The sequence below is a fragment of the Podarcis raffonei genome, chromosome 8, assembly GCF_027172205.1.
Source record: "Podarcis raffonei isolate rPodRaf1 chromosome 8, rPodRaf1.pri, whole genome shotgun sequence".
In the NCBI taxonomy this organism is placed as follows: domain Eukaryota; kingdom Metazoa; phylum Chordata; class Lepidosauria; order Squamata; family Lacertidae; genus Podarcis; species Podarcis raffonei.
The window spans coordinates 4,553,717-4,577,817 of record NC_070609.1 but is presented as its reverse complement, the minus strand read 5'-3'; the positions used below and the strand labels follow the sequence as shown (position 1 = coordinate 4,577,817).

General features: G+C 47.9%; 1 protein-coding gene and 1 long non-coding RNA gene across 2 annotated transcripts in view; both read right to left on the bottom strand.

The window, feature by feature from the left end:
• LOC128420240 (uncharacterized) overlaps positions 1–24,101 on the bottom strand; it is a 241,864-nt gene that overhangs the window by 169,889 nt on the left and 47,874 nt on the right. The window lies entirely within an intron of this gene.
• On the bottom strand, positions 5,641–22,096 carry LOC128420237 (cytochrome P450 2F3-like). The gene is made up of 9 exons (XM_053401806.1): positions 21,876–22,096; positions 16,755–16,917; positions 14,285–14,434; positions 13,978–14,138; positions 11,574–11,750; positions 11,273–11,414; positions 8,979–9,166; positions 7,551–7,692; positions 5,641–6,325 (listed from the first exon to the last, which is right to left on the bottom strand). The coding sequence occupies exons 1-9, from the start codon at positions 22,053–22,055 to the stop codon at positions 6,138–6,140; spliced, it is 1,491 nt and encodes a 496-aa protein (XP_053257781.1). The 5' UTR covers positions 22,056–22,096; the 3' UTR covers positions 5,641–6,137.

The following is a 24,101-nucleotide window of genomic DNA, read 5'->3' as shown; positions in this document are numbered from 1 at the left end:
TGTATTTTAATCAATTGTTTTATACTTGGTGTTAGCCGCCCTGAGCCCGGTCTTGGCTGGCGAGGGCGGGGTATAAAGAATTATTATTATTATTATTATTACTACAGTGGTACCTCGGGTTACATACGCTTCAGGTTACATACGCTTCAGGTTACACACTCTGCTAACTTAGAAATAGTGCTTCAGGTTAAGAACTTTGCTTCAGGATGAGAACAGAAATCGTGCTCCGGCGGTGCGGCAGCAGCGGGAGGCCCCATTAGCTAAAGTGGTGCTTCAGGTTAAGAACAGTTTCAGGTTAAGAACGGACCTCCGGAACGAATTAAGTACGTAACCCGAGGTACCACTGTATTATTATTATTGGAAGGGATTGCTGGATCAAGCCAATGGCCCATCTAAGGCCAGCACCCTGTTCTCACAGTGGCCAAAAACCTCTAAGAATCTAGATAAACTGCCTCGGGACCTGGAGGTGCCATAAGAAGAGCCTGCCTGTTCGATCAGGCCAAAGGTTTTTCATTCAGTCCGGCATGCTGTTCTCACAGTGGCTAACCAGATGCCCATTATGGGAAATCCACAATCAGGATTTGAGCGGAAGAGCTTAGCCATTGTTGCTAACAACCATTGACAGCCCTCTTCTTTGTAAATGTAGGAATATATCTTCAGTGCCCATGGATCAATCTTTGGGATGGGCTTTAATGATACAGTGGTACCTCAGGTTAAGAACTTAATTCGTTCTGGAGGTCCGTTCTTAACCTGAGGTACCACTTTAGCTAATGGGGCCTCCTGCCACCACCACACGATTTCTGTTCTCATCCTGAAGCAAAGTTCTTAACCTGAGGTACTATTTCTGGGTTAGTGGAGTCTGTAACCTGAAGCGTCTGTAACCTGAGGTACCACTGTACTGTGGTCCAGGGAGTCAGGATAGTCAGGCGACAAGAGTTCAATATGTGGGCAGAAGTTCAAATCTCCCTGCTTTGGGTTTTCAAAAGCTGGTCAGTATGACAAAGGGCCAAAGAGACTTCTTCTGTTTGCTCCTTGTTTTCTGGCTGCTTCTGGCATCGTGGCCTGGCGTCTTGGCTTCGACTGCCTCCTGCTCGGACCTAGGAACTCCTTGGACCTTTGGGCAGGGCGCAGGACTGGCAAAACATTATTTATGTGGGCTACAACAGCGACAAGAATCTTTATTGCACAATATTGGAAGACGGAAGAAATACCATCAAAGGAACAATGGCAAGAAAAGCTGATGAACTATGCAAAATTGGCTAAGCTAGCAGACCAACTACGAGAGAAGGACAAAAAGGACTTCCAAAGAGTCTGGGAACCATTTACAGTTTACTTGCAGAAACAACAGAATGGACTGGATTCATTGGCAGGATCTGAATAAACTTTCACAACTTCTTTTGAGCAACAGATATTTCAGAGAAATGATAAGGGATTTTATTTCTGTGTAGGAAAAGCAGGATACGATAAATAAAATAAATAACTCAGCAGAGGGGGAGTTGAGGAAAGTCCAGCGGGGGGGAGAGATTAATTGTAAATAGCATGATGAATGAGATTTGTATCATTAATTGTTATAAAATTCAATAAATATTCAAAAAAGGACTGGCAGAAGTCCTGGCAGGCCCTGTCTGGGCCTCTTTTCCCACTGACCCTCCATCTGACTTGGCTTCCCCCAGCCCCTTGGCAGCCAGAAGAACAGCTGGGCTTTGCTCCCAGGTGAGGCTGGTCAAAGATTGACGGAGATGGACCCCGGCTGACATCTATTGATTATTTTCCCCAAAACGACCTTTAAGCTGGATGATTAAAGGTAAAGGGACCCCTGACCATTAGGTCCAGTTGTGGCCGTCTCTGGGGTTGCGGCGCTCATCTCACTTTATTGGCTGAGGGAGCCGGCATACAGCTTCCGGGTCATGTGGCCAGCATGACTAAGCCGCTTCTGGCAAAGCAGAGCAGTGCACGGAAACGCCGTTTACCTTCCCGCTGGAGCGGTACCTATTTATCTACATGCACTGGTGCACTTTCGAACTGCTAGGTTGGCAGGAGCAGGGACCAAACAATGGGAGCTCACCCCGTCGCGGGGATTCGAACCACCTACCTTCTGATCAGCAAGTCCTAGGCTCTGTGGTTTAACCCACAGCACCACCCATGTCCCTAAGCTGGATGTTTAGCCATCCATAAATTGCACAAGGCATTGTAGCTTCAAGGGCTCAGTTGCTTGGCAAATAAAGGAACTCATAGAATCAGAGAACTGTGGAGTTGGAAGGGACACCAAGAGTCATCTAGTCCAGCCCTCTGTATGCAGGAATCACAGAATCCCTGACAGATGGCCATCCAAGCTCTGCTTGAGAACCTCCAAGGAAAGAAAGTCCGCCACCTTCTGAGTGTCAGGAGCCAGGGTGTTGGTCAGCAATGAAAAAAACACAGTGTCTGTGACGTCAATTCTTTATTCAAAGAAACCCAAGCCTAGTGTTACAACAACTCTTTCTCGTAGGTCTTGCCCCAGTGAGGTTCCTTAGTCTCCTCCCCCCCTGGTTCCTTCTCAAACAATCTGAGACTTCTCCACCTTGCCTACCATTGCTCCGCTCTCTTCATACCTCTTCGTGTTCTGGGAGACCAGGTGAAAAGGGAGTTGGTTGCAGTGGGAGGGGTGACTCCCTGGATTCTCCAGCAGCTTGCCTCCTCTCCAGTGTGGTGTTGTGGTTAAGAGCGGTAGTCTTGTAATCTGGAGAACCGGGTTCGCTTCCCCGCTCCTCCACCTGCAGCTGCTGGGTGACCTTGGGTCAGTCACACTTCTCTGAAGTCTCTCAGCCCCACTCACCTCACAGAGTGTTTGTTGTGGGGGAGGAAGGGAAAGGAGAGTGTTAGCCGCTTTGAGACTCCTTAAAGGGAGTGAAAGGCGGGATATGAAGTCCAAACTCTTCCTCCTCCTCCTCCTCCTCCTCCTCCTCCCCTGACTCCTCTCCTCTCCTGCCTCTGAGTCTGGACTGCCTTCTGCAACAGCCTCTTACTGCTCACAAAACCTGTTGTTTCCAACACCTCCTGCCCCTAGTCTGCCCCCTCTTCTCCCTCTGGCCACTCATCATCATGCCACCACAAATCCCCGGACAAAGGAGCCTTATTCCTTTGGGGGCTTCCATGGGGGCTCTCCCACTGGTGCCTCCCAGCACTCCTCTGCTTCCGGCCAGTTCATGACACACAGTCCACTCCACTGGCAAACGGCACTTACTGTCAGAAAGTTCTTCCTGATGTTTAGGCAAAATCTATTTTCTTGTCATTTGAGTCCATTGGTTCAGGCCGTCCCCTCTTGAGCAGCAGAAAATGAGCTGCTTCCATCTCTTTCTTTCTTTCTTTCTTTCTTTCTTTCTTTCTTTCTTTCTTTCTTTCTTTCTTTCTTCTTTTTGTGTTTTTTAAATTGTAACTGCCCTGTGATCCTCAGATGAATAGTGGTATAGGAAATACATCAGGAAGAACTTTCTGACAGCAACATGTTTTGTGAGCAGTAAGAGGCTATGGAAGAGGGCAGTCTAGACTCAGAGGCAGGAGAGGAGGAGGAGGAGGAGTTTGGACTTGATATCCTGCCTTTCACTCCCTTTAAGGAGTCTCAAAGCGGCTAACAATCTCCTTTCCCTTCCTCTCCCACAACAAACACTCTGTGAGGTGAGTGAGGCTGAGAGACTTCAGAGAAATGTGACTAGCCCAAGGTCACCTAGCAGCTGCATGTGGAGGAGCAGGGAATCAAACCTGGTTCACCAGATTACGAGTCCACCACTCTTAACCACTACACCACACTGGAGAGGAGGCAAGCTACTGGAGAATCCAGGGAGTCACCCCTGTGAAGAGAATCAGAGCTTACAGGGTTAATAGCTCTGTGTGACATCCTGCCCACTGGGGTGGTGGTGTTCACATACGGGGTTTTGTTTTTGCAACCAACTCCCTTCTCACCTGGTCTCCCAGAACACGAAGAGGTATGAAGAGAGCAGAGCAAAGGTAGGCAAGATGGAGAAGTCTCAGATTGTTTGGGAAGGAACCAGGGGAGAAGGAGTCTAAGGGAGCTCACTGGGGCAAGACCTACGAGGAAGAGTTGTTGTAACACTAGGCTTGGGTTTCTTTGAATAAAGAATGGACATCACTGACACTGTGTTTCTTTCATTTGCTGACCAACACCCTGGCTCCTGACACTCAGAAGGTGGCAGACTTTCTTTCCTTGGAGGTTCTTAAGCAGAGCTTGGATGGCCATCTGTCAGGGATTCTGTGATTCCTGCATACAGAGGGCTGGAGTAGATGACTCTTGGTGTCCCTTCCAACTCCACAGTTCTATGATTCTATGAGTTCCTTTATTTGCCAAGCAACTGAGCCCTTGAAGCTACAATGCCTTGTGCAATTTATGGATAGCTAATCATCCAGCTTAAAGGTCGTTTCGGGGGAAAGAATCAATAGATGTCAGCCGGGGTCCATCTCCGTCAATCTTTGACCAGCCTCACCAGGGAGTAGAGCCCAGCTGCTCTTCTGGCTGCCAAGGGGCTGGAGGAAGCCAAGTCAGATGGAGGGTCAGTGGGCAAAGAGGCCCAGACGGGGCCTGCTGGAACTTCTGCCAGTCCTGCACACTGCCCAAAAGTCACACGCTGTGTTTTAAAACAAAACAAAACAAAAATAGTCTTCTTGCGACTTGCTGTTATAGATCCATGTTTGGATACAACATTAGAACATGAGGAGGTTCAATCTGAAATCAGACTAGAAAATAAGATTATTCATCTCACAGGACCAGAGATGGCTAGTAATAGTGGATATCAGGTTATAATCAGTGCCAGATTTGGTAGGAACGTGCCAACCCTGAGTTTGTTTCTTAAAATATGTCAGAAATATACATGGCAGCATAGGTCATTGGCTGGGCGGTGCCTCAAAGGAATAAACATTTCTGAAATTGTGATACATAGAGCCTTCTGAAAGCGAATGTGAAGGGGAAAGTCTGGCGTATTTCTCCATCCTTGAGCAATGGTCAACCTATCCACAGCCAACAACTCTAGAAAAAGAGTTTTACAAACTAGATCTGCAGTGCAAGCTTTGAATATTTATGATAAACAGAAACAGACATCAAGATTCACTGGTGTGCCTACAATCTCTGAAATTTCTTGTGCAACTTGTCTCCAAAACATGAATATTTTTGAAGGTACCAAGGCAGATACATTGCCAAAGGAATTCGTCTTATGTATGGTCTTGGCAGCTCAAATGTTGTTGTTTAGTCGTTTAGTCATGTCCGACTCTTCATGACCCCCTGGACCAGAGCACGCCAGGCACTCCTGTCTTCCACTGCCTCCTGCAGTTTGGTCAAACTCATGACCAAATAGTCATTACAAAATCTTACACTGGGTGCTTGGCAACGCTCACTGTGGAATATAGCGATAATGAAGAAAGCTGTGAACCATTTGAGAGTTTTGACAAGGCATATGACTTGGCATTCATTTATTGCATATACTGAAGGCAGCCCTGTTCAGGGAAGTTTTTAATGTGTGACATTTTAATGTATTTTTAATCTTTGTTGGAAGCCAGAGTGACTGGGGAAACGCAACCAGATGGGCGGGGTACAAATAATAAGTTGTTGTTGTTGTTGTTTTGTTATTATTATACTAGAAAGGAAGCCTCTTTCTCAAGATAACCCTTCTCCCCAGCCCGGCAGATCTGGAACTAGCCTTGGAAGTCAGTCTTTTTTGCTTGGACTTTATTATGCTGACCCATGTGCCTCTCTTAAAGTTTTGTTTTTCATCTTTTCATTCCCATCTCCTGTTACAACTGTTCTCTGTGTTTTATGTACAATATAAAATGAATTTTTTAAAAGGAAAATCAAATCTCCAATCCGGTCTTCCACAACCTGGTGCCCTCCATATCAGTTTTCTGAAAATTCATCAACCATTTATTGCAAATTTCTCCTAACATTGCCTTTTTCGTATGCACAATTGCCGAAGAAGCGCATTTTTGCAAAACAGTTCAAGTCCACCAGGTGAGTTGGGTTCTTCCTCCTCCTCCTTGCACAGACAGGCCTTCAAAGAGAGGACTTGCCTACTTTACGGCCAATCTCACAGGAGTGCAGAGGTACTGAGAGAGAAACGGAGATCTTCTTGCGCCGCAACACAGGAAGGGAGAGATCAGTGTTGGCGCCAGGACGCTGACAGCTGGTATTTTGGGGGCACCTTCCCAAGGCCCACGGCCGCCGGTGCGAGACTGATCTGGCTGGGGGGCACAGGGGACTGGAGGGTGAAGGCCTGCAGGATGGTGGTGAAGAAGAGGAACAGTTCCATGCGGGCCAACCCTTCGCCGATACACATGCGCTTCCCTGCCAAGAGAGAAACGCAAAATCTGTCGGGCAGGTGGAAGGAGCCCTCTGACAAAACCCACCCTCGAATTCATTCCCCGGTGAAAGAAGTTTCCGTTCTTCTGCCTCATTCTTGGGGTGCTTTAGGAATTTCCTTTAGAAACAAGTATTAATTAAGGAATGAAGGATTTCTATCTAGATGTTAGGATAGAGATGATAAAGAAAACAGGAAAACAGGAAGACACAATGAGAGATAAAGGAGGTGCTGTGGGATTGGTGGAAGTCAATGTCTTGTCGTTGTTGTTTTAGTGTTTATAATATTAACTTTGTAAGATATGGATTTTTTGTTGTTGTTGCTTTCTTTAGTTTTCAAATGCTGATTTTTGTGTGTTGTGTATTGTGATTTTTTGATATCTTTCGTGGTGTTGTTGTTTGGAAAATACTAATAAAATTTATTTTTTAAAAATCAATAAAAAGAAGAAGAAGAAGAAGAAAGGAATGAACCATGGCATGTTTTTATTTCGTCTTTAACATCTATGGATTATTTCTGTTGTACAGTTTTAAAACCAATAAAGCATTTTTTTAAATTAAAAAAATAGAAATTCGGTGGGTGCAAAATTTAGTGGGAACAATTATTCATAGGTACGTTGATCAATAGCTTATGATGCATAGGCAGTAAAAGAAAGTGTTAAATGGCTGATAGGTGGAAAGATGCTCTGGAAGAGTCACGGTTGAAACAGTACCTCCTCCATGAGAGGTCTAGAGGGTTGCAACATGGGAAGGGGCCTTTTCTGCAGTGGCTCCCCGTTTCTGGAATGCTCTACACAGGGAGGCTGACTTGGTGCCTTCATTATAAATCTTTAGGTGCCGGGCAAAAATGTTCCTCTTTGGCCTCTATCTGTGGCCTCTTGCATTGGGTGGGGTGTTTGTAATGTAGTCTTTCAATGGGGTGTGCAGCAACAGGTTGCTAAGTGGTCACACCAGTCCCTCTCCCATGCTGTCCTTGGCAGGTATAATGCAGGAGAGCCCTGCAGGATCAGGCCCCCCAGCCCTGCATCCTGTTCTCCCAGTGGCCCCCAGATGCCTGCGAGAAGCCAAGACAAGCAGGACCAGAACAGAGGTTCCTTTCTCTGACCCTCCTGAGAAGGATGGCCCAGAAATGAATCTCATAGGAGACCACTCACCAACCCCACTCCCCACTCCCCTCCCATTGGAAGGGAAGGAGCCCCCTTCCCCCCCCACGTACCTGCTGAGAAAGGCATGAAGGCCTCCACCTTCTTGAAGCAGCCTTGGCTATCCAAGAATCTCCCTGGGTCAAACTCTTGAGGGTTGGAGTGCTCCTCTGAGTCATAGTGAACGCTGCTCAGCAAAGGATAGATGGAGGTCCCCTGGGAGAATCATATACAGTGGTACCTCGGGTTACAGACGCTTCAGCTTACAGACGCTTCAGGTTACAGACTCTGCTAACCCAGAAATAGTACCTCGGGTTAAGAACTTTGCTTCAGGATGAGAACAGAAATCGTGCTCCGGTGGTGCGGCGGCAGCGGGAGGCCCCATTAGCTAAAGTGGTACCTCAGGTTAAGAACAGTTTCAGGTCAATCAATGAAATTTTATTAATATTTTCAAATTGAGATATTTGTAGAATATCTTCTTTTCTCTCTCTATTTTTTCTTCTTTTTCTTCTTCTTTTTTCTCTTTTTTATAAATGTGTCTTTATTTAAAATATGTATGTATGTATGTATTTGCAATATTTTGCTTACATTTTGTAATAATTATGTTAAATAAATTAATAAATTAATAAATATATATATATATATATATAAAAGAACAGTTTCAGGTTAATGACTTACCTCCAGAACGAATTAAGTTCTTAACCCGAGGTACCACTGTAGTTAATTATTTCCTTGACATCTGGTGGGAGGGGGTTCCACAGGGTGGGTGCCACCATCGAGAAGGCCCTCTGCCTGCTTCCCTGTAACCTCACTTCTTTCAGTGAGGAAACCACCAGAAGGCCCTCGGAGCTGGACCTCAGTGTCCGGGCTGAACGATGGCGGTGGAGACGCTCCTTCAGGTATACAGGACCGAGGCCATTTAGGGCTTTAAAGGTAAGCACCAGCACTTTGAATTGTGCTCGGAAACGTACTGGGAGCCAGCGAAGATCCTTTAGGCCTGGTGTTACATGTTCCCGGCAGCCTTTCTCAGTCACCAGTCTAGCTGCCGCATTCTGGATTAGTCACCTTCAAAGTTAGCCCCCCATAGACCTCATTCCACTAATTCATTGCGGGTGGTTGAACTTCGTGACCCTTTGGTTCCCTTCCAACTCTTTAATTCTATGATTATTGGCCTGTCAAGAGCAGCATTCCAACTCTAGAGAAACCCAGTGTTTCAAAATCTTCCTTGCACTTTACATCATTTAGTAGTATTAAAAAGATCCAGATGGACAAGCATCCTGGCAGACAGATAAGGCAGCTTCCTGGGAGCTTTGAAATATACCCATTTCACAGGTGGAGAACTGACTCCTGTGGATAAATGCCTTTCCAAGGCAAGTGCATGTGTGACATGGGAGGCACTGAGCTCAGATCCTGTCCCCGCCCTGACCCAGGAGTTTCAGACCAGTTGCATGGAGGGCCCAAAGGCTGGATCCTGATCCCTCCACCCCTGCTGGGAATCTTACCTTGGGAATGACATAGCCCCTGAAGTGGATGTCTTTCCTGGCCATGCGGGGAAGATTCATTGGTATGATATCGCTGAATCGCTGGATCTCGTGCACTACAGCCTCCATATAGGGCATTTTGTTCCTGTCCTCACTGGCTGGGATCCGGTCCCTCCCAATCACTCGATCGATTTCCTCGTGGAGTTTTTCTTGGGGAAAAGAGAACAATTCCTGTGTCACAGGGAGCTGAGCAAGATGACCTTTTGGGTCCCTTACAACTGTACAATTCCATCATTCTATGACTGAGCACCTGTTCACAATCAGGATAGCACCGTGCCTTTCTCTCTTGACACCCTTTCACTGGGACATTTTTGGGGATGGAGGGAGGACAAGACGGAGGGGCCAGGGGCACAAATCTCTCTCGTCTGGGAACTGTGTGTATACCGTATTTTTTGCTCTATGTTGTTGTTTAGTCGTTTAGTCGTGTCCGACTCTTTGTGACCCCATGGACCAGAGCATGCTCTATAAGACTCACTTTTTCCCTCCTAAAAAGTAAGGGGAAATGTGTGTGTGTCTTATGGAGCGAATGCAGGCTGTGCAGCTATCCCAGAAGCCAGAACAGCAAGAGGGATTGCTGCTTTCACTGCGCAGCGATCCCTCTTGCTGTTCTGGCTTCTGAGATTCAGAATATATATATTTTTTCTTGTTTTCCTCCTCCAAAAACTAGGTGCGTCTTGTGGTCTGGTGCGTCTTATAGAGCGAAAAATACGGTAACCTTTTTTCTAGATGATGTTACTCTTGCCAGGACGGAACTACATGTCCCGTTAATCTCACATCTTGACTACTACAGTCACTTCTATTTGGGGCTTCCCTTGAGGGTGGAAATTGCCTGTTTCTTTATCTTACTGCATTCATAGATCACCTTTTTCTCCATGGAAATCAAGGTGGTGTACATGGTCCACACAGCACTCCATGGAGAAGAGTGCACTTAAGTTTGGGCTGTTGCCTTCCATCATCGGCTTGATCTGTTCTTGGCATCTGACTGTCTTGAGAGACAATGGAGTGTGCCACCAGGGGTGAAGTCAAACGGCTGTGTTAGGAGCACCAAAGTGACCTCCCCAGGGCGCAAGCCAGGGCAGTGTGTATGGAGGTCCTGGGCTGCCCAGATGACAAGACCCCCCTTTCGGCCTTCCTGATGTGGTCCAAAGGAAAGCAGAGCAAGACGTTTGGTACCAGCTGGGCTGCAGGAGTTGCAGGAAGGTGGCGTACAAGGTGCCATCCAACCATCTTAGGGACCTCACTCCTGATTTCTGTAGGGCAGGAATGTCCAACTTCAAGTAGGCTGTGAGCTACTATCCAGTATCAAAAGCTGTCATTCTTCAGCAAGCATTCCATTCTCTCACCCTTCGGAAGTCATTTAAATGCCCCTTAAAGGTAAAGGTAAAGGGACCCTTGACCATTAGGTCCAGTCATGGCCGACTCTGGTGTTGCGGCACTCATCTTGCTTTATTGGCCGAGGGAGCCGGCGTACAGCTTCCGGGTCATGTGGCCAGCATGACTCAGCTGCTTCTGGCAAACCAGAGCAGCGCACGGAAACGCCGTTTACCTTCCCACCAGAGCGGTACCTATTTATCTACTTGCACTTTGACATGCTTTCGAACTGCTAGGTTGGCAGGAGCAGGGACCGAGCAACAGGAGCTCACCCTGTCACAGGGATACGAACCACCGACCTTCTGATCGGCAAGTCCTATACTCTGTGGTTTAACCCACAGTGCCACCTGCGTCCCCTCAATGCCCCTTGGTTTCCTCTAAAGCACATGCAGAAACTGCCTATTTGACCGTTGAACGCACTTTGGAACTCGTCTGCTCCAGCTGCCAGAGCCTGCCTTCGCTTGCAGGGGAAGCTGCTAACTCACCAAGGGTTTGAGACCCATAGGCTACCCTCACGTGGCTTAGCCAGCCAATCAAAGTCATAGTACCCGGAACACACCCAACCGTGTCTGAGCTTGGAAGCTAAGCAGGGTCAGGCCTGGTTAGCATTTGGATGGGAGACCATTTGGAGATACCAGATGCCCTAGGCTTTTCCTCCTTTTGGGCATATGGAGTGATAGGGGAGTGGTAGTACCTCTGGTTGGGGACACGTCCTACTCCTTCTGGGGTACTTTGTCCGCCTCTGGTCCCTACCCAACACTCTTCTCTCACCTGCGGCTCCCAGAAGCTGTCAGCATGCGACAGTGGACACACCCTGGGAACAGCCTGGTCTGTAGCTGTAGAAGCTCAGGTGATTCTCATAGGTTTCTTCCTTCTGCCCTCACCTTGAATCTGTGGATACTTCAGCATGGTGAGGAATCCATATCTCAGGGTGGTGCCGATCGTCTCCGTCCCAGCGAAGAACAAGTTGAAGGTGGCCATGACCAAATTCTCCATGCAAAATTCAGAAGCCGGGTTATTCTTTTCCTGCCAAGAGATCAAGGTCAGCTATGATGCCTGCACTGAAAGGGGGGGGGTCAGACTAGATGACACTTGGGGTCCCTTCCAATTCCACAATTCTCTGAAACCTGCAGACAGCACGTTTTTGGGGGGCAGATGATGGAGATGAGGAAGTTCATTCCTTACCTGATCCATCTTAACTAAGAAGCAGTCAATGTAGTTGTGGGGGTCAGAGGGATCCAGCGAGGCCTGCTGCATCTTGATCCTCTCCTCTATGAAGCGGATGATCCCCTGGGAACATTTGCTGCCCGCGTGGTGCGATCCGGGGATCTTTTCCATGATCTCCGGGAAAATATTGTACAGCTGTGGGGGAAGAAGATGGGGAGCAATGGAAGGGCGTTACCACATTTGGCTGACCTTAGTATGTGTCTCCTGCAAACTCAGATTCCCAAAAAAAGCACGTGCTGAGAAGAAGAAGAGTTTGGATTTGATATCTCGCTTTATCACTACCCGAAGGAGTCCCTAAGCGGCTAACATTCTCCTTTCCCTTCCTCCCCCACAACAAACACTCTGTGCGGTGAGTGGGGCTGAGAGACTTCAGAGAAGTGTGACTGGCCCAAGGTCACCCAGCAGCTGCAGGTGGAGGAGCGGAGACGCGAACCCGGTTCACCAGATTACAAGTCCACCGCTCTTAACCACTACACCACACTGAGGCTTATGCCTGCCTGGAAAAGTGACCCTTGACTCTTTGCACATGCTCATGGGTCCTTGGGCTCTCCTTTCCAAAAGCCTCCCTTCGCTTCAGAAATTCCAGCACTGCCTTCTGCCCTGCAAGGCCCACGAGTGAGAACACTCTACACAATGAACTGGAGAGATGGATTCAGCCCATTGCTGTGGTTGCTTAGCATAAGGCGGTCAGGTGGGGGGCAAATTGAGCCCCCTAGGCAACAAATCGCTCCTTCCTGCCACAGATTTTTGAACCCTGACCTAATAATCTGGATTTCTGGTATTCAGGGCTTTGGCAAATTTCTCTCCTGGAAGGGAGAATCATAGAATCCTAGAGTTGGAAGAGACCACAAGGGCCATCGAGTCCAACCCCCTGCCAAGCAGGAAACACCATCAGAGCACTCCTGACATATGGTTGTCAAGCCTCTGCTTAAAGACCTCCAAAGAAGGAGACTCCACCACACTCCTTGGCAGCAAATTCCACTGTCGAACAGCTCTTACTGCCAGGAAGTTCTTCCTAATGTTTAGGTGGAATCTTCTTTCTTGTAGTTTGGATCCATTGCTCCGTGTCCGCTTCTCTGGAGCAGCAGAAAACAACCTTTCTCCCTCCTCTATGTGACATCCTTTTATATATTTGAACATGGCTATCATATCACCCCTTAACCTCCTCTTCTCCAGGCTAAACATGCCCAGCTCCCTTAGCCGTTCCTCATAAGGCATCGTTTCCAGGCCTTTGACCATTTTGGTTGCCCTCCTCTGGACACGTTTGTCTGTGTCCTTCTTGAACTGTGGTGCCCAGAACTGGACACAGTATACTCCAGGTGAGGTCTGACCAGAGCAGAATACAGTGGCACTATTACTTCCCTTGATCTAGATGCTATACTCCTATTGATGCAGCCCAGAATTGCATTGGCTTTTTTAGCTGCCGCGTCACACTGTTGGCTCATGTCAAGTTTGTGGTCAACCAAGACTCCTAGATCCTTTTCACATGTAGTGCTCTCAAGCCAGGTGTCACCCATCTTGTATTTGTGCCTCTCATTTTTTTTGCCCAAGTGCAATACTTTACATTTCTCCCTGTTAAAATTCATCTTGTTTGTCCATAAGCGAAAATATCTAGGGCAGACAGATAGATGGCATGATTTTAATTCTTATACAAGAATTGAGACACGTGGTCACTCAGTGCAGCCTGCCTTTGCAAACACCTGTCTCATTTAAGACTAGAGAGAACTTTGAGCGTCCATAATGATGGATCTTGGCTCTGTTTATTTCCTTGATACACCAGGAATATTGTGCTAGAAAACCACCTCAGAAACATTGGACTCTATAGAGGGACCCATTTGAATAAAATATGTTAATTGAATCAAACTTCCAAACTCTTATGGAAAGACGCTGAAATTCTTAAAGTGACCTTAACAGAAAAGCCAAACCATTGCTTTTGTTTTCTTTTGTTGTTTATGGCTTGTTTGTTGCCATATATGTGTTTTTTGACCAAACTGTGGGAGGCAGTGAAAGACAGGAGTGCCTGGCGTGCTCTGGTCCATGGGGTCACGAAGAGTCGGACACGACTAAACAACAACAACAATGCATTTTTCAGATTGCTATAATTCAAAATGATGGATTAAAAATTAATGATGGTGATGATGTAATTCACAGGGGAATACTGTGTCTAATAAATAGTCTTTATTTGCAAATATAAGCTTTGTATGCATTAATGCTTTGGAACTGGGCTGTATCTTTGCTCTTTTGCCCTTCCATGCTGTGACACTCTATTGTTTAACTTTTCAGTTCTTTGCTTTAAAAAAACCCACGATAATAAGCAAAGGGTAGATATATTGGGGGGGGGGTTGCAGTCCGCCGCCCTCACCTGAGACGGGGGCAGGCTGGCCACGCGGAACCGTTCTGTGATCAGCTCACTCAGGGTGATGAATTTCTCATCGTCGTACTGGAACCTGTTCCCAAATACGATGGAACAGATGACGTTGGAGACGGCTCGGCTGATGACGACGGTGGGGTCAAAGGGCGTCCCTAGTGGGGAGAGACAGAAGGCAGGAGGAGGGAAGGAAAGGTCTGTCTTTGCCAAGAGCACACAATGGCTACGCTTGTGGACCAAGCACCACAGAGTCTTCTAGAGGCGACCAATCCTTTAATTATGAATTTCTCCAGAGGCCTACCTTGCAACTTACGGAACTCCTCTGCCAGGCACCGGGCCTCCTCCTGGATCCGCTCCTCGATGGACCGTTTCCCCATCCCGAAATTCCTCAAGGTGGTGAGGCTGAACCTGCGAAGTTGCCTCCACCGATCGCCGTTGGCAAAGGTCACCCCTGCCCAAGCAATATTATGATTATTGTAATATTTTTGTGTATATCTCCCCCCTTCTTCCTTGACAGGGACAGATTGTCTCTTTGATACTCCTCCTTTTAAACCTTGTCCGATTCATGTGTTATGTTTCTCAGAGACATCTCCCACAACCTCCCATTTCCTGACCTCCAGTTTGCTGCATAAATTTCTCCTAACCTTTCTACTGCTGAGATAAACAGTGGTTGTGAAGGGTATTGTTTATGTGCCAGTCGAATGTTGCCAAGTACATTGCTTTCAAGAAAACATCACGGTGGATAAATCAGCCTTTGCCAACCTGGTGCCCTCCAGCTGTTTGGGGGATGAGAACTTGCATCTCTCCCAGTAACATCTGGCCCAGTTGGCTGGTGAGGGGGAGAAAAAGTCAAATCTGTTGGAATTTACGAGATGTGCCAAGAACTGGAACACAGCTGCGAATCCATGCATCTCTGAATTTTGCAACGCAGTTCTTCAGCCAAGTCAAGTGCCCCCAAAATAAAGCACGCATAAGAATTGAGCGGATTGAGCAAAGAGGACCAAGAGTGAGTCCAATGGTCAAGAAGGTGGATTCTGCATGTGCTGTAGAGGGAAGTGAGGGGCAAGTGGGACTCATCCACTGGGAAGGGAGCCCATCAAGGAGAAGGAAAACTCTGGTCCTAAAACCCTGCTGCCTTGTGGGATATCTTCAGGAGAAGTCAAGGCAAAGGATTAAACCCTACACAAATCCCTAAGGTGATTGGATGATGACTTGTACGCCTCCTTCTGGCAACTCCTGAAGCCAAGCTGGTGCCAAACGTCTTGCTCTGCTTTCCTTGGGACCACATCAGTGGGACCAAGAGGGGTCTTGTCCTCTGGGGAGACCAGGACTCCCATGTACACTGCCCAGGCTTCCGCCCTGGAAAGGTCACTTTGGTGCTGCTAACACAATGGTTTGCCTTCACCCCAGAGGCACACTCCATTGTCTCTAGAGACAGACAGATGCCAATATCTAAACATTCATTACCCGCCCTTTACCCTAAGGTCCCAGCGTAGGGCTGGGGGTTGCAACATTAAAACACAAGGTTAAAAACAGCTTACGGTAACTTTCAGTCACAGAAATAAGGAGGGTCAAATGCGTTTTGTTTTGGGGGAATTGCTTTGCAATGTTGTACATCTTATGAAAAATGTTAGAAGAATCTTGCACTCAAAAGTGGATGAGTAATTTGCAAACCAATGTGGATATGTGGGGAATTGAAATTAAGACTGGGGAAGATGAGAAACTGATGGAAACCAAAATTGACAGACCATAGAATTGTAGAGTTGGAACGGAGCCCAAGGCTCACCTGGTCCAACCACCTGCAATGTAAGAATCTCAAGTAAAGCACCCAGGACGTCCAACCTCTGTTTGAAAGCCAGTGTGGTGTAGTGGTTAAGAGCAGTGGACTCGTAATCTGGTGAACCGGGTTCGCGTCTCCGCTCCTCCACATGCAGCTGCTGGGTGACCTTGGGCCAGTCACACTTCTCTGAAGTCTCTCAGCCCCACTCACCTCACAGAGTGTTTGTTGTGGGGGAGGAAGAGAAAGGAGATTGTGAGCTGCTTTGAGACTCCTTAAGGTAGTGATAAGGACGCGGGTGGCGCTGTGGGTAAAACCTCAGTGCCTAGGACTTGCCGATCATATGGTCGGCGGTTCGAATCCCCGCGGCGGGGTGAGCTCCCGTCTTTCGGTCCCAGCTCCTGCCCACCTAGCAGTTCGAAAGCACCCCTAAGTGCAAGTAGATAAATAGGTACCGCTTTATAGCGGGAAGGTAAACGGCGTTTCCGTGTGCTGCGCTGGTGCTGGCTCGCCAGAGCAGCTTCGTCATGCTGGCCACGTGACCCAGAAGTGTCTCCGGACAGCGCTGGCTCCCGGCCTCTTAAGTGAGATGAGCGCACAACCCTAGAGTTGGACACGACTGGCCCATACGGGCAGGGGTACCTTTACCTTTACCTTTAAGGTAGTGATAAAGCGGGATATCTAATCCAAACTCTTCTTCTTCAAGGAAGGAGAGTTCACAACCTCTGGGGGGAGACCGTTCCACTGTCTAACAGCTTTTCCCATCAGATAGTTCTTCCTGATGCTTAGTCAGAATCACCTTTCTTGTAACTTGAAGCCATGGGTTCGAGTCCTATCGGCCCATTCCTAGCTGGCACTGATTGGAATTGTAGTGCAAACCAGATGGAGGGCACCGGGTTGGCACTCTACCATCAGACCCATGTCTGATGAGTGACAGAAAGATGGACTGAGCTGTGCCCCAAGCCCCCTTTCCCCACAGGGATGGACCTCTCACCGTGTTCATTGAAATCCTTGGAGAAGGACGGCAGCTGCCCTCTCGCATTGAAGTCCTCTGCCTGGTCCACCAGGGCCTCCTTCACCACCTTGTAGCTGCTCAAGACCACGACTCGCCGCAGCCCCAGGTAGACGGTGAAGACCGAGCCGTAGACCTCGCTCAGCTGCCGGGAGAAGAGCCTCAGGTTGGCCCAGGTGTGGACAGGTGAGGGGATAACTGGACAGGAAGGGAGCCCAGTGGGGAGGGAAGTGAGGCCTGGGGAGGGGAGGGCAGATGGAAGATTCAGGGCAGATGGAGGACATATTTGGGGCAAAGAGTTAAACTATGGAACTTGCTTCCACAGGAGGAAGTGATGGCCACCAAATTGGATGGCTTTGAAAGACAACTTCAGGGAGGAGAGGGCTCTCATTGGCTTCTGGCCAGGATGGCTCTGCTCCGTCTTCACAGCTGGAGACAGCAAGACTTCCAAATCCTAGTCGCTCGAATCCACAGGAGGGGAGACGCCTCTTGTGCTTGGATCCTGCTCGCAGGTTTCCCATTAGGGCATCAGACTGACCGCTGTGAGGCGAGGACGCTGGACTAGATGGGACACTGGCCTGATCCAGCAGGCTTTACTGACCCATCTCTCCCATATCTGACCCTCTCCCATTAATGTGCGAGGTGGAATTACTGTTAGGCACATCATTAGTCAGGCTAACGTCACCCATGCAAGAGTGTGCCGTGACCGCAAGACAGACTATTAAAGTGAAAAGTGCAAGGAGGGTTCTGAAACATGGGTTGAGTAATTTGTATTTCATGGACTGTGATTTAATGAGAGATGGAGAAGCGTCAGAAGGTGCTTGGTTAGAGGAGGAACGGCTCAGGTGACATAGATTTGCCTATTGTCCTAATGCAGGCATGGCCGAACTTGGCCTTCCAGCTCTTTTGGGACTACAACTCCCATCATCCCTAGCTAACAGGACCAGTGGTCAGGGAAAATGGGAATTGAAGTCCCAAAACAGCTGGAGGGACAAGTTCAGCCATGCCTGTAATGGAAATGCTCCCCCTATCTCTTTGGACTCTGTCCTGCTACGGAATAAAGTCTGACTGATTGGGAATTGAGGGCGAGCCTCCATACCTCAACCCCCAATGGTGAGTGGGGCAGGGACAAGAACAACTAATGGAGAAACTCCAGCTTGAGAGGCAGAAGGAGTGGCAGCTTGGCCCCCAAACTGTGGGGTGCATGGCCCTGGCACCGAAATTTGTGGGTGCTCGGCCCCTTCATGGGGGATTTTGTGGGCCTCAGGGAGTTGGCACGTATGAGAGGCAGTCTAACTGTGAACAACTGTGTGTGAATATGAACTTACAATGTGGTTGATCTCTGTAGATCATGGCACTGGTATAAGATTGACGTAACTTAAATATGACATGAGATTCTTCTTCCTGAACCTGGTACCGGCCTCATCTCAGGAAAAACTTCACACCTTGAAATGGTCAACATTCAAATCCAGTTGCTGGCAAAAATCTGTTCAAACTCCAGAATGCATGACTTCAAGATAATGGTGGCACAGCCAAGAGATATCCAGGTTCAATTAACTGCTCGCTATATCTCCCTTTGGTTAAGCAAAACACAGATAGAGTGATAAGCAATCAGATAAGGCCAGTTTTCAGTCCTTTTCTCATTCAGATGGCCATGGGATGGAGCTGGGTGTGTGTGTGTGTGACAGGGGACGGGAATCACTCATCTCAATGCCCCTCCCTTCCTTACGAGGAGGCATTAGCCAAGACCCCAGCTCCTCTGACTCTAACAGGACAGCACTTAACCCAGCGCTCTCCAGGACTCAGCACACTTCTGCTTGGCTTTAAAGACAGGTAAATTTTCCTCCCCTGCCCCTACTGCTAGTGTGGGTTTATGGCAAAATTGTCAGGCCAACGTTTCTATAGGCTTTTTCATCTTCCTTTACTGGCCGAGGGAGCCGGCGTACAGCTTCCGGGTCACGTGGCCAGCATGACTAAGCCGCTTCTAGCGAACCAGAGCAGCGCATGGAAACGCTGTTTACCTTCCCGCCGGAGCAGTACCTATTGATCTACTTGCACTTTGAGGTGCTTTCGAACTGCTAGGTTGGCAGGAGCAGGGACCGAGCAACGGGAGCTCACCCCGTCGCGGGGATTCGAACCACCAACCTTCTGATCGGCAAGTCCTAGGCTCTGTGGTTTAACCCACAGTGCCACCAGCATCCCGGGGGTTTCTATAGGCTTTTAAAAATAGGGAAGCTTTCACTCTTCCAATCAAGAGTGTGGGCATTGTAGCCAAGAATTCTTTTAGCCCAAAAATGGGAGATAACAAGAAGTACCAACGAAAGAAGAGTGGCAGATGAAGATGGTGGACTTTGCAGAACTGGTGAAGCTGAAAAGAAAAATCTGAAACCTGCACGATCAAGTATTCCAAAAGGACTGGATTAAATTTATACGATATCTGAAAGATTATTGTAAACAATTAACATCACTAGCAGGTTTGGTTGTCTGAAGATTTGTAATGAGAAATTTTCTACCTTTCTATATTTATTTAACATTTGAGTCATTTTGTAATGAGTGTAATTAGAATTGGAAAACATACAAAATGGAAGGATATAAAGGTTAATTTTGAAAGCTATGAGGCGGGAGGGAAGGAAGTTGATAGGCTTTAAAGAGCCAGCCAGACACAGTAAGACATCAAACATTTAAAACTTCCCGATACAGGGCTGCCTTCAGATGTCTTCTAAAAGTCATGTAGTTGTTTATTTCCTTGACATCCACTGGGAGGGCGTTCCACATGGCGGGCGCCACCACCGAGAAGGCCCTCTGCCTGGTTCCCTGTAACCTTACTTCTGGCAGGGAGGGAACCTCCAGAAGGCCCTCGGAGCAGGACCTCAGTGTCTGGGGCTGGACGATGTGGGTGGGGACGCCAGTGGCGTAGCATGGGGGGTGCAGGGGGGCCCGGCCGCACCGGGCGCAACATCTGGGGTTAGGGCAAATCCACGGGTTAGGGGGCGGAAATCCACGGGTTAGGGGGTGCAAATCCACGGGTTAGGGGGCGCAAATTACTTGCCTTGCCCCGGGTGCTGACAACCCACGCTACACCACTGGGGGACGCTCCTTCAGGTATACATATTGTGACACTTCTATTTCATGTAAGAAAATAGCTTTCTATATTCCTTTGGTGTGAGAAGTTCTTAAGGGTTAACACATACACATAAGAATAGATCATGTTACAACTCCAGCAAAAGATCCCAAACCTCTCAGCAGTGTGTATATGAACATGCATGAGTGCTGGCTGTGCACATGTGAGTTCAGGTACACACTGGAATTATCAGTTTCTGGGGAAATGTTGTGAGGAGGGCTATTGCCTTCAGGCTTTGACTGTGGGCTTCACAGAGGTACCTGGCTGGCCCCTGTGGTGGGCTAGAGAACTCCCGTGGGACACATCCAGCAGCCTCTTCTGATGCCCTCTCATTCCTACAGAGATAAGTCCTCAGCTGCAGGCCCTCCAAGTGTCCCTATTTTCCAGGGACATCCCTGATTTAGAGAAGCCGTCCCGTTTTCTGATTTGATCCTGGAATGTCCCACTTTTCACTGGAGAAATGTTGGAGGGTATGGAGTCATCCGACTCCCGAGCCGTCTGAAGGTAATCCTGTATAGGGAAGGGTTTTTTTTAATGTTCTATTACGTTTTTATATACCGTATTTTTCGCTCGATAACACGCACCTGACCATAACACGCACATAGTTTTTAGAGGAGGAAAACAAGAAAAAAAAATTCTGAATGAAACAGTGGATGTATCATTTTTGTGCTTCATGCTGCGGCCACAGACATGTGATTTGACGGTGAGTTTGGGGTAGCCCAATGCAAAGATCCTGAGGATCCATGTGGATCCATGCTTTGTAACCACGTTTTTGCACCATTGCAGCCCCAGGCAACAGTGGGTGCGTGATTTTTTTGGTGCAGGCTGTAGCCATGGACATGCTATGTGATCTGATGGTGAATTTGGGGTGACCCAATGCAAAGATCCTGAGGATCCATGTGGATCCATGCTTTGTAACCACGTTTTTGTACCATTGCAGCCCCAGGCAACAGTGGGTGCGTGATTTTTTTGGTGCAGGCTGTAGCCATGGACATGCTATGTGATCTGATGGTGAATTTGGAGTGACCCAATGCAAAGATCCTGAGGATCCATGTGGATCCGTGCTTTGTAACCATGTTTTTGCACCATTGCAGCCCTGTTTTTGCATCAGATCATTGCTATGTGATCTGATGGTGAATTTGGGGTGACTCAATGCAAAGATCCTGAGGATCCATGTGGATCCGTGATTGGAACCACGTTTTAAGTAGGGAGGGAAGGAAAAACATAGAAGCGACAAGGAGAGGGGTGTGCAGAGAAGCAGCTGGCTAAGAATGCAGGAGAGGGGTTTTACCGGAGGGAGGAAAGGAAGGCAAAAGTCCCCCCCCCCACAAGCCAGCCAGCTCTCTCTCTCTCTCTCTCTCTCCCCCCCACCAACCTGCATGTTGCCTTCGAGTCCCAGACGCACGGAGAGGAATTAGTAAGGAAACAGAAGCGGGTGGGCAGTAAGACCCTGAGGCAGAATGCAGGAAAGCGGCAGCTTCCTCTTTCCTCCCTTCTCCGGACGATTTGATATTTGCCTGATTTTTGCCTTCACTCGCGCTTGTCAGCTCCAGGGACCACACATTCGCTCAATAACACGCACAGACATTTCCCCTTACTTTTTAGGAGAAAAAATCTGCGTGTAATAGAGGGAAAAATACGGTATGTTGAAAACTGCCCAGAGTGGCTGGGGCAGCCCAGTAAGGTGTGTGGGGTATAAATAGTAAAATTATCATTATGGAATTGGACGTCCCTATTTTCATTTGAGAAATGTCGAAGATTAATGTTTTAATCTTTAATCTTTAATTTTTAATCTTTTGTTGGTTACTTCTTCTTCTTATTATTATTACTATTATTATTATATGTAACTGTAGGGCTATTTACACCCTTCCAATCCACACCGGCCAATCTTGCAGGCTTGGCTGTCTTCCCAGAGGGAGAGTTTAGGTCTACTGTCAGGGCTTCACTGCAGGAGGAGAGCGGGGAGGCGAATGGAGACTCACCTTCTCCAGGGATCTGAGCATGTTGTTTGGGTCCAGCTGGAGAAAATTCCCCAGGATGGGGAGCGGGGTGGGTCCAGGGGGCAGACGGCCTTTGCTGTCTTTGCTTTTCCATCCCAAGCCCAGGAATAAGACGCCACAGACGCAAAGGAGCAGGAAGAGAGTCCCAGAGAGCAGCTCCATGGAGGACCCTGGCCAAGAGATGCCCCCTCTGGGCTATGGGGAGGCGCCGAGAGGACTTATAAGGGCGGCTGGGGAACACCCAGCTCTCCACGTTGGTTATCCAGTAACTCCCGGTTCTCCAACCCATTTCCAAGCCAGCTGGGGGGACTCTGCCATTTCCAATCAAGAAGTTAATTTGCTAATTTCTCAAGGGCCACATAATGGGCGTTTCACTGCAAATATTGGGCAGGGCATGGGAAAACAGATTAGATCGAGGTTCGTTAAGGTTGGGGCTGGAATGGTATTTTTCTTTTCTTTTTTTAATGCTAACATGTTTATGTCTTGCCATATAATTGTTGCAGAGGCATCCAATAAATTGCTGGGGGGGTATCCTCCACCTGCCTTTCCAGGCTCATGTTTGCACCATCCCTCTAAAGTGCTATGTTTCCACTTTAAACGGCCATGGCTTCCCCCAGAGAATCATGGGAAGTGTAGTCTGTTTCAATGTTCTGAGAGGTGTTCAGAGACCCTCCCTATTCGCCTCCCAGAGCTACAGTTCCCTGAGAAGATGAACTCTGTTTATTTCCTACAAATTCCTGTTTGTTTGCTGTGTCCCACAGTGGTTATAGTGTCAGAGTAGAACCTGGGAAAGACCAGGGTTCAAATTCCCCCCACCTCAGCTGTGAAGCTCATTTGGGTGTCCTTGGGCTAGTCAGTCACTCTCAGCCTAACCTACTTCGCAAGGTTGTTGTTGTGGAGATTAAATAGGGAGGGAAATAACTATGTATGCTTTTGTTGTTGTTGTTTAGTTGTTTAGTCGTGTCCGACTCTTCGTGACCCCCTGGACCAGAGCACGCCAGGCACTCCTGTCTTCCACGGCCTCCCGCAGTTTGGTCAAACTCATGCTGGTAGCTTCGAGAACACTGTCCCACCATCTCGTCCTCTGTCGTCCCCTTCTCCTTGTGCCCTCCATCTTTCCCAGCATCAGGGTCTTTTCCAGGGAGTCTTCTCTTCTCCTGAGATGGCCAAAGTCTTGGAGCCTCAGCTTCAGGATCTGTCCTTCCAGTGAGCACTCAGGGCTGATTTCCTTCAGAGTGGACAGGTTTGTTCTTCTTGCAGTCCATGGGACGCTCAAGAGTCTCCTCCAGCACCATAATTCAAAAGCATCAATTCTTCGGCGATCAACTATGTATGCTACCTTTTTCAAAATTACTATTTTTATTGAAAGAATTTCAATTATAAGGGGGCGAAAGTGTTACAAAGGGGGGGGGGAGAGGGGAAGAACAAAGATGTTTATAAGAAAGAGAGAGAGAGAAAAGAGAATATACAAAAACGCCGCCTTGAGCTCCTTGGAGGAAAAGAGGGAATAAATACCTTGCCCGAATTTTAAGCAAAAGGACAGGACCCTTGTGAGAATGATGAAACCGAGTGTCTTGTTTGTTTCCCTAATCCTGAGTTTATCTTTGGCAAATATAGTCTATTTTATAGGTTCAAAACAGTCTTCGTAGAAGAGGCTATAATTACAGTTTGCTAGAAACACAAGATTAGTGTCTGATCGTTATGTTAAGCATATAGAAGGTCAGGAAATTTTATCCATGCTTTCCAAGCAGGACTGAGAGAGACTCCAGAGCAAACTCACCTTGAGGAATCTGAGCCAGTCTCTCCCCAAATTGCGGCCTTGCTCCTTGGCCACAAACAGACCAAGATAAAGCAGGACTGGGAGAAGCCGGGGTGTGTGTGTGGATTCCCTAGTCATCAAGGACTTTGGAATTCAGGCAGGAGTCACCAGATGCACAGATAAAGCAAGGGCGACCCCTGATCTGCCAGCAGTGCAGGTGAAAAAGATCTAGGGGTCTTAACAGACCCCAGTCTGAACACGAGTCAACAGTGCAATGCAATAGCAAAAGAAGCTGATGCACTTCCAGGCTGCGTCAACAGAAGTCTAGTGTCTCAATCACATCCCCTCCAACATGTTGACTCTGGAAACCTGGACACACATCTTCCCAGCCCGAGAGAGTCACATGACCTGCCCGAGACTGACTAGCCCAATATTATATTTTGTTGGAA